The sequence below is a fragment of the Clinocottus analis genome, unplaced genomic scaffold, assembly GCF_023055335.1.
Source record: "Clinocottus analis isolate CAN_PGR_092001 unplaced genomic scaffold, fCliAna1.0.p SCAF_16, whole genome shotgun sequence".
NCBI lineage: Eukaryota > Metazoa > Chordata > Actinopteri > Perciformes > Cottidae > Clinocottus > Clinocottus analis.
In genome coordinates this window covers 1,029,010-1,038,909 of record NW_027175887.1, presented here as the reverse complement: position 1 = coordinate 1,038,909, position 9,900 = coordinate 1,029,010, and the positions used below count along the sequence as shown (strand labels likewise).

Here is a 9,900-nt window from a genome sequence, read left to right as displayed (position 1 = left end):
TTATGTCTTTATGATGAAATGTGACATCTAAACGTTGGCATTTGTGATACGGTAAGGGACACACACACACACACACACACACACACACACACACACACACATGTGTGTGAATCTGAAGCACTGTTGGTTGCCAGGTACAGCTACGCTCACACTCAACAAACTTTGACTGTGGTTGACTGCCAATATCGAGCTTTGCGGGTTGACAATTTGTCCCCAGAAGGCTAACATTGTGGCCAAAGAGTTGCACTCAAAGGGGGAAAAAACACAACACAACAGCTGTGTGAGTGATGCATCAGTATCCATGGTGACGGATGGTTTCTCCAGCACAGACGAGCGCGTGGGTCTTTGTGTGAGGTGTCACTCAGTTTAGGAAAGAGACATAACGTCTTCATTTCATCACTCAACGGTGAGGCTGGTCAGCAGTTACCAAAAACAATGGTGTGTTGTTGTTGTTTTTCATTGTTTTTAACAATGTTTTTAACAATACACCTGAAATATACGCTATGGAAGAAAAAAATGTTTTTTTATTTTTTTAATGCTTATATATCACCAGTCATTCAGATTAAATATTGTATTTATTTTCAGATGTTATAGACTATTTTATTCTAATGTAAAACAGCTTAATACCATGCTCTATCCCTCAATGTATTTTGTTCTGTCTGTGACTCACTGTGATTTAAATGTGCAATATGTGTGCATCCACTTGTGATAAATCTGGGTTTGTCTGACACAAAACCGCTGCTCCTGGCACGTATGTGTGTGTGTGTGTGTGTGTGTGTGTGTGTGTGTGTGTGTGTGTGTGTGTGTGTGTGTGTGTGTGTGTGTGTACAAATTTCTATTGGATGTCAGTCCAAACAAACTAAATTGTTCTTTGTGAAGACAAATATAGATTCGAGGAAACATCCAGGTGTACCCAATTGTGTATTTGTCCAAGGTGTACTAAATTTTTTTAAAATCAAAACTCAAGCCTCCTTCTTGTGTCTCTTCTGAACCTATGTTAACAAGCCCTTCATGACACGGGCTGGTCTTCTTCCTTTAGCTAATAAATGTGTATTATTGTCTGTATTAACATTTCAAATCCCAATGCAGATGCATTTTTCCAGCAATGAAATAGTTAATGTGTTTCTTTATATATCATTACTTACTAAAAAAAAAGTTATAGGAATGTGTAAATTGTATAGTTGTCAAGCTGGAGATGGTTGTGATTTTATATCCAAAACATGAATACGTTGTTGCAGATTAGACTGGCACGTTTTTCTACCTGTGATAATGCAGTTTAATGATGAGAATGCAGTGTTTTTACGTGCATATATTGGTACTTTGAATTAAGGAGAGCGTCCTTAGTCTTTCCCACCCACTGTCTTCATCTTGGGTCTGCACGCCACGCCAGAGAGGGCGACAACACAGCAAAGCAGTTGGAAACCAACCGTCATTTCTCACAAGAAAAACCAGAAGAACTTCCCTGGGTAAAGTTTCCCACCGGTCCTATTTCGCCGTTGCACACATTTGGAAAGTGCTGCGCAAGGAAGACCCCACAAACTGCACAATATTACAGGTGACACGATATGAAAACGTAGCGCTGTGCGGAGGCTTGACGTCACAACTCGAACGCGACAGGAGCTGCGCGTGAAGCTGGAACAGACGCGCGCGGCATGTCCTGTGTGTCGCATCATGTGCTACACGGCGACTGACCGCAGTTAGCTTTGCTAGCTAAGTGGCAGCACACCTCAGGCACAGCTTCTTGGTATTTATATGCAGTGCTATTCTTCAGGGTCGTGCTTGTCAATAAACACGACTGTAGAGTTAAATATGAGCCATGTGTTGATTAAAACTATCAAACCAACTTAAAAACTAGATATATTTAAAAAAAAACTTGTGTTAAGTAAGCAGTATCAGAATATACAGGGTGTGAGTAGACGAGACAGAAGGCTAATGCTGGTGTTACAAAGAAAATCCAGATACCTCATATGTTCTGGGGTAGTAAAAGGTTACACATTTAAAGGTGCAATTCCATATTTTTATTATCAGTTTTTCATGTTTTAAAAATTCAAAACTGAATGCCTTTCATTTGTCTGTCCATTGCTTTGACCACTTAACCACAATCTTTAACTATGCATTTTCTTCCACCCCCTCCTGGTCCGGCAAAGTTGACTGCAATGGCTAAGCTAAAGGGCTTTGAGTTCTGGAGGAAGACCCTGAAGGAGGCACGCTTCGTGGTGGCACCCATGGTGGACCAGAGCGAGCTGGCCTGGCGCCTGCTGAGCCGCCGGCATGGCGCCCAGCTCTGCTACACCCCCATGCTGCACGCCCAGGTGTTTGTCCGCGACGCCAACTACAGGCGGGAAAACCTCTACAATGAGGTGTGTGAGGAGGACAGACCTCTCATCACACAGGTGAGACACGGTCAACATTTCCCAGTATGTTTGTTGTCTGGTCACGAGACTCTTCAACATGTTTTTTTTCTTACTTTTAAAGGGTTTACTTTGATGTTGGTCAACATGTACCCTATTTTCTCATGTTTGGGAATTGTGTTTGGGGCAACTCCTTATGTCAATGTACGTCCATTAAAAGTGCACATACTAATGTTGTTATTATAGATGTCTAAAAAACATAATCGAAAGAACCCTACAGGAAAATAACATGTTTTTCTTTACGTTTCGCTGGATCCGGCCTCTTTGTTCTGTTTAAAAATACAAAGTTCCCCTTTAACATCGTTCCTCATGTAATGGCAGTAATTCGCAGTGTTGCTCTCCCTGTATGGCAGTTTTGTGCCAACGACCCGGAGGTGTTCCTTCAGGCCGCTCTGCTGGCCCAGGACTACTGCGACGCCATCGACCTCAACCTGGGCTGTCCGCAGATGATCGCTAAGAGAGGTACGCACGGTTTACACAGAACCCCCTCAGCCTAAGTGGAGAGAAAACTTGACCTGTCTTGACGCTTGTTTCTAAGGGCACTACGGCGTTTTCCTACAAGATGAGTGGGAGCTGCTTGAGAAAATGGGTACGTCTGCCTTCAATTGATAGTCAGACTCTGGGATGAACTACGTGGAAATGTACCAGTGTAGTGCCGCTTGTTTGCTAAAGTTTCCCTTTTCATTTCACAGTCAGGTTGGCGCACGAAAAGCTCTCGGTGCCCATCACGTGCAAGATCCGCGTGTTCAAGGAGCTGGAGCGGACGGTCCGCTATGCTCAGATGCTTGAGAAAGCCGGGTGTCAGGTGGGATCAATGCGCAACCAAACAGAGATTAATTACTTGTCCTTTTCGAGAAAATGTTTTAAAAAAAAAAAAATCTTATTTTTTTATTCATATTCATCTGTGACGTCTGCCAGTTTCAGGAAGCATTAGAAATGTGTTCAACTTTTAAGTCCTAAACTTTGGCTTTGTCACATCCCTTCCTAGCTGATTACAGTGCACGGCCGAACCAAAGACCAGAAAGGGGCGATGACGGGCATCGCGAACTGGGAGCACATCATGGCAGTACGGTGAGCTGCCACCACCACGTTCACCTGCATGCAATGTGGATTGTCAGCATGTGACCAGCTCACACGACGATCTCAAACAAAGGATTTAGTCGGCTCATAGTGCTTGACCCTAGAACACTAACGTTAAAAATAGTCACACTATCACTAACGTCCGGTGAATTTCACCCGATATAATGTAGCTGATAATATACTTCTCATCAAAATATATTCAAATATAACAACACAAGGCGAGTTGAAGTACAAAGTATCATCACTCTTCTTTCATTTTACCCTACAACTTCTCTTAAAACCATAAACAGGTATCACAGGTAGACCCTGAAAAAAATTGATTATAAATAAAGGAGCTATGAACTTGTTATTTGGCCCACGTGTTCTTGGGACATGTGATTTTTGTCCTGTGAAGGAAAAGTCTCCCCTCAATGTTAAAAACTATCCGGGAAAAATAGTCACTCTATCACTAACGTCAGGTCAAAATCACCCGAACACGTACCTGTAGAAAAAAACGGTGATCAGAGCAGGAAGACACGCCCACTTTCAATAAGACACGCCCACCTTCAATAACGTCAGCATGAAGCTATAGAAAGACTCACGCAACTCAGACAAAAGCAACACAGTGAAAATAACGTAACAACAATCGCTCCGGTGAAAACGTGTTCTAGGGTTGAAGGGACAGAAACCCCAAACTAAAAATCAAATGATTGTTTTTTCCTCTTACCTGTAGCTCTGTTCATCAGTACAAGATTGTTTTGGTGTGAGTTGCTGAGTGTTGGAGGTATCTATGGTTGGAAGAAAATAGTTCCTCTGTGAAACTGCTCCCAACAAGATCTGTTGGATTGTCTTGAGTACCTGAGTCATGATTTCTGGAAAGAGACACAATGTTGAGCTTTTCAAATGTACAGGCCTCAGTGACACATAGTGCTGTTACGTTTAAACAAGACAAGTCGCACCAAAACAATCTCGCAGCGACACGTCACAGGTAAGAAATATGTGAACTGTCCCAGTTTTATGTTTTTCTCATCCTGAAAAAAATCTTTTCATGAACAGTTTGGTGTGTTTTTTATTTATTTCTTTGCTGCAGGAAGGCAGTAAATATTCCAGTGTTTGCAAACGGCAACATTCAGCACCTGAGTGATGTGGAGCGCTGCATTCAGGAGACGGGAGTGCATGGAGTCATGACTGCAGGTCTCCAATGGCTCATTACACACGTTTTTTCTTTTCTTCTCTTAGTTCAGGATGATATTTAATGCACATCGATGCTCAGTATTTGCACGTTTTATACATTTACTTTGGTGTATTGTTTAAAACATGTTTTTTTTAGAGGGGAATCTCCACAATCCCGCGCTGTTTGAAGGATGCAGCCCTCCCGTGTGGGAGATGGCAGAGGAATATCTGGAGGTGGTGAAGCAGCATCCCCCCTGCACTCTGTCCTTTGTCCGAGCACACCTCTTCAAGCTCTGGCACCACACGTACGTCTCTCTCTGTCTGTCTCTATATTATATTTCAAGCCCTGAGTCTAAAGCCGATTCCACAAATGGCCTCACCGAGGAGGATTCACGACCGTCTCATGCTTGTCTGCTTTGTTCGTGGTGCAACGAGGAGGTTTGCGCTGCCAGACCGAAGCGTCCTTGAAGGTTTAAAACATGAATTACCCGCATTAAAGTCAGTCGTTACTGCGGAAACAGCAAGTGTGGTCCAACACTCCCTCAGCAGAGGAGCAAACAGACCATAAAACACGGTATGCTTCAGGGCGGGGCTTACCGGTCTCTGCCGCTGCCTGAGCCGGATGCAGAGTCACTGCTCCACATTCCAAAGAGCGTAACCTCCATTTATTGTTTGCAAGAAACAAATAAATGGCGATGATGAAATATCCAAACTCAAAGTTTCAATCGATTCACAAGCCGTTGTGTGACGTCACGGCGGCTACGTCCACCTCTTACATACAGTCTGTGGTTAACATGAGGGGCGTGGAAACATCTCTCACTTAAGATGCAATGCGGGCGTGAGCTATTCTGCATCCATCAGGAGTTTGGTTTCATTTCAGTCTTAATTGCATGTCGCTGACAGTTCCTGTTGCGCTTGTTTCTCTCGTCGGTTCTCTACGTTTCACTGGGGGGCGGAGCTTACACGTGCGGCGTGGAGCCGAGAGGCCGAAAAGTTGTTGCGTTCGCTGCCAATGTTAGCCGCTCTGTTTCCACAGTGAAATTCAACTGTGGTGCGGCTCTTTTGGGAAAGTAGAAGAGCGGAGGAATGCAAAAATGCTGACTCATTTTCTTTGTTTTTAGGACAACTCCCTGCAGCGCTCTATAATTAGTAGTGACTTTTGGCTATGTAGTGTATGCACTGTAATCTAGGAACATATCTAACATTTCATTTTTATTTAGAGGTTTTTGTGACTCTGTGTGTGTGTGTGTGTGTGTGTGTGTGTGTGCAGGCTGCAGATCCACCAGGACCTGAGAGAGGAGCTGGGCAAGGTGAAGAACCTGGAGGGTTTGGCCGGTGTCAGCAAACAGCTGAGGCTGCGCTGCCAGGTAACGGCACACACAGAGTTAACAAGGATCCACTGAGGGAGCGGACACTGTGAATTTTAGTAACACCAGAATAAACTTTTATAACACTTATGAACATACATTAAGGTCGAAGGTTCATTGTGTAGGGTTTAGGGGAGTCTAATCATTCTCATTACTGCCCACACTGCTCTCTCTGCCTCTTTCCTGTCGGTACGGTTTGTAGACACAACTTCTGATTCTGAATTCTTCAGATCTCCTTCGGCTGGTTGAGGTGATGCACCCAAAACCAGCTCCTTCTCCTCCTCAGCCTCCCACTGTAGTAGAAGACATGAAGGCTCTCTCCTCCTGCCACGGATATATTCTGAACTAAAATATATTTTGATCCATGTAGCTGTGAGTAACAATAGCCGTGTTCGTTAATAACGTTCATGAGCATACATTTGGGGGAGTGGCCTGTTGGCAACATTTTCTCCGTCTCTAAAACACTCGACCGGTATCGTCAGTCTCTTCCTCCTCCACACTTTTTCTGAAGAATGCTCCGCCGTCGAGTCAGGCCGTCACCATCCGAAGAGACGAGCATGGCCGCCTGCGTTTGGAGAACTCTGACATTACCTGTGATTGGCCAAAGTCTTGGGGCTGCACGGCGGTGAAGCGGCTACTAGCACTGTCGCCTCACAGCAAGAGGAGCCCGGTTTCGGGTTCCCGGTCTCGGTCGTCCTTCTGTGTGGAGTTTGCGTGTTCTCCCCGTGTCAGCATGGTTCGCTCTGTGTTCTCCGGCTCCTCCCACAGTCCAAATACATGCAGCTCAGGTTAATTGGACTCTAAATAGGTGTGGATATGAGCGTGATTGGTTGCCTGTCTCTATATGTGCCCCGAGCTAGTTCAGAGTGACGTCGAGCCTTTTAATGAGCGTTACTGGGACATCCAGGCATGGATGTATCGCTGATGGACAAAATATACATACCAACAGTACCGTATGTGTGTCTGTGCAGGAGGAGATCGCCAGAGGAAAGGATGCGGAGGACAAGGAGGGCGGCCTGCCGTTCCCCCACTGGATCTGCCAGCCGTATATCAGACCAGAGTGAGCCATCGTACTTTATTGGATTGTCCCTTTCATACAGTTATCATACATTCGTAGACTTGACGTCGAGGGAGCTGCCGTCTCACTGCGGGCGGGAAAATGAATTCTCTGAAGTCCTCTAACCTCACCGGCTGTTCCATACAGGCCAAAGGAGCCAGTCGGCAATGGCAAGGGCCCGGAGGTGAAGAAGACGGTGTGTCAGAAGAGGGCGCTGGAGGACTCTGACGCATCGGCCGACACGCTCTCAAAAAACAAGCAGAAGAAGAGATCCCGAAACCCCCACAAGAACTTCTGTCCTGAGCAGAAACGTGAGTCCGACGTCGTGGCGTTTCCCCTCAGGCCGCCCACTTCCTCTTTAACACAAAGTGTTCTTCTTCCCCCACAGCCAAGTACATCAAGTGTGAGCAGTGTGGGAACCCAAAGGTCAGTGTGTGTTTTTGTATCGAAGGAGAAAGAATCAGGAGAAGTTTGAACTCCAGCAGCTAATACGGTTTCTTTTTGCTCCGCAGGGAAATAAATGTGTCTTCGACCTGTGTCGCGGCTGCTGTAAGAAGAAGGCCTTCAAGGAGGTGGCCGACTGCCCAAGTCAGTACACGCACAGATGACACTGTCTGAAGATTTGACTTGAGTGCTGATCACTAATAGATCTGATTAGTTTTGTTTCTCAAAGTCAAGGCTCCTAATCCCTTTGTAGGACGGCTCCATCCATATCAGGTCCTACAGAGGATAGGAAATACTTGTAGGCCTGTTAACTAAATAAATGAATAAATAAAATCAACAGTGATAGTGATTACTATTCATAAATATACCAAAGGGACAAGTAAGACGCTCTCCTCAAAACTTGCTTTTGGAACTATTTCTCAGGTGGCCGTGCGAGGCACGACACTTCTTTGCACTTCTCTGCTTTTGGAGGAGATGTCTGTTAATCAACTTGTCAGTACGAACACTTGAATAGCCCTCATTTAAATCATTAGGTCCTTCACGTTGTTAAATGTAGTAATTGTCTAATGTGAACGAGAACAAACAATTTCAACTGAATTTTAAACTCAGGTCAACGTTCATAGGAACGATCAGGGTCCCGCCTCCAACGCTGCGTTAATTTTGTCTTCATACAGCCATCGAGATGTCATGTCGTCCATCTTTATTCGCAGTCTGGGGACCACACCAATGCGTTTTAGGTTTGTTCACTTGAAATAATCCAACCTTTTGTTTGACAGGCCACGGGCTGAGGTTCAAAACCAGAGCAGAGAAACAGAAAGCTGAGGAGGACGCGAGGAAGGAGGACGAGAGAAAGGATGAGGACGCGAGGAAGGATGAGGATGCGAGGAAGGAGAGCTCTGCGACGGAGAGAAGCAGCTCTCCTCAGCCGCCCCCAGATCCAAGTACAGAGCTGCAGGTGCAGTCCAAAACACCGCTGCCACTATGAGCAGGACTGAGGCGGCCTCCACATGCACAGACCATACTCTCATTTTTATGTTCAAAATGAACTCACGGTGTCGCAGTACATCACTGCTGCTGTGTGGACCTGCTTCGTTTGATGTTTTCGGAGGATAATTGAAACTGAGATTAGTGTGTGCATGTAGAGGTCAGCCAATTATGAGCCTGGACGTACAGAATAGACCTCGGAGAGGAAGAGACTCTGTTTGGATGGACACTGATTAGCAGACCAAAACCGGGAAGTAACACAAACTTCCTGTGTGACTTTCTCATCTTTTATTTTGAAGACAAACATTTTATGAGGCGTTCCAACGTTGTTTGGCCAAATGTGTTCCAGAGACCACCAAAGTTAATAAGTGATTGCATTTTCTGCTCCTTGGTTAACCTGTTTTTATTCTGGGTGCAGTGCGTTGATGTGTATGTGCCTTTAAGATGAGAAGTGCAGCTGCATATCCAGACATGAATATGAATCATGTGATGAAGTGGTGCTTCGTGTCTGCACAGACTATTTAAAGGTGCTACCTGTGTTATCGTGCATGCATTGTTTTTTTTAAAGGGGGTTTTCTCCCCTGTATATCGGTGAATTCTGTTGGTGTAGCCTAGCTTAGCACAAATACTAGAGGCGATCCTGGCGCTATCAAAAGAGATTTGTTGACTAGTTTGTTTGCTAACAAGAAACTCACAAGACATTTTCTTTACTTTATCTGGGGCTAGCGGTTTTCATGCGATTCTGGTCTTTGTGCTAAGCTAACCTCTTATCTGACTTAAACACCCCGAGGAACTAGGTTTCCAAAAAGAAGTGTTTCTCTGACTTTTTTTGCTTTTGAATATTTATTGTTACAAAGTTTATCAACTAAACTCTAAAACACTGCAAATCTGCTTCATCGGGACAAAGCGTGTGTGTGATTGGATGTCGATAATCCTCTTTGGTGCACAGATGTTGGCGACATCGCTTTGTTCGTCGGTTAAGCTCCGCCTTCGTTAAACCAGCAAGAAGGGCCCAGACAAACAAAATGCATGAAGGAACGAGTTTCAGAGCCTTCAAAGCTGCGTCTGCTTACTTTTATCAAACCACTTTTCATAACGTGCTCAAACTGTCACCATCCTGGCAGTAGTACATGAGGCTTTTTAAAGCTTCACCTGGCCCGAAGGGAAACAACCAATCAGAAGGGGGAAGCTGTCAATCAAGAAGCTGTCAATCACTGATGGTGAAAATGAGTCCAGATTGTGTTCATTTATTGACTATTTATCCCTCAAATGTTTTCAGATGTTCTCAAATGTTTGCCCCGGCCGGACAGCAGGAACAGTTGGTCGTCTTTCTTTGGGCGTTGCCATGAGAACTGAAACGAGGCCGAGGAACCTACGTTATTTTTCACAGAACGTCTCATGAAGT

At 44.9% G+C, this 9,900-nt stretch overlaps 1 protein-coding gene across 3 annotated transcripts; it reads left to right on the top strand.

Moving 5' to 3' along the window:
* Positions 1-1,493: 1,493 nt before the first annotated feature.
* On the top strand, positions 1,494-9,382 carry dus1l (dihydrouridine synthase 1-like (S. cerevisiae)). 3 transcript variants are annotated; one of them, XM_068578785.1, is made up of 14 exons: positions 1,494-1,555; positions 2,148-2,393; positions 2,765-2,873; positions 2,950-3,000; positions 3,104-3,216; positions 3,400-3,482; positions 4,561-4,664; positions 4,801-4,948; positions 5,914-6,010; positions 6,982-7,070; positions 7,215-7,378; positions 7,456-7,493; positions 7,580-7,655; positions 8,288-9,382. In XM_068578785.1, the coding sequence occupies exons 2-14, from the start codon at positions 2,157-2,159 to the stop codon at positions 8,494-8,496; spliced, it is 1,518 nt and encodes a 505-aa protein (XP_068434886.1). In that variant the 5' UTR covers positions 1,494-1,555; positions 2,148-2,156; the 3' UTR covers positions 8,497-9,382. The 3 variants fall into 3 exon arrangements, with proteins under 3 accessions (XP_068434886.1, XP_068434887.1, XP_068434885.1); XM_068578786.1 differs by lacking the exon at positions 1,494-1,555 and adding an exon at positions 1,585-2,002; XM_068578784.1 differs by lacking the exon at positions 1,494-1,555 and having other exon boundaries at positions 2,068-2,393.
* The last annotated feature ends 518 nt before the right edge of the window (positions 9,383-9,900 follow it).

Bases quoted from the DNA above. Each gene is read 5' to 3' on its own strand.
- dus1l (XM_068578784.1), top strand. From the start codon at position 2,112: ATGCATTTTCTTCCACCCCCTCCTGGTCCGGCAAAGTTGACTGCAATG. The intron at 3,483-4,560 runs GTGAGCTGCCAC...TCTTTGCTGCAG, and splicing joins GAGCACATCATGGCAGTACG to GAAGGCAGTAAATATTCCAG. The intron at 4,949-5,913 runs GTACGTCTCTCT...GTGTGTGTGCAG, and splicing joins TTCAAGCTCTGGCACCACAC to GCTGCAGATCCACCAGGACC.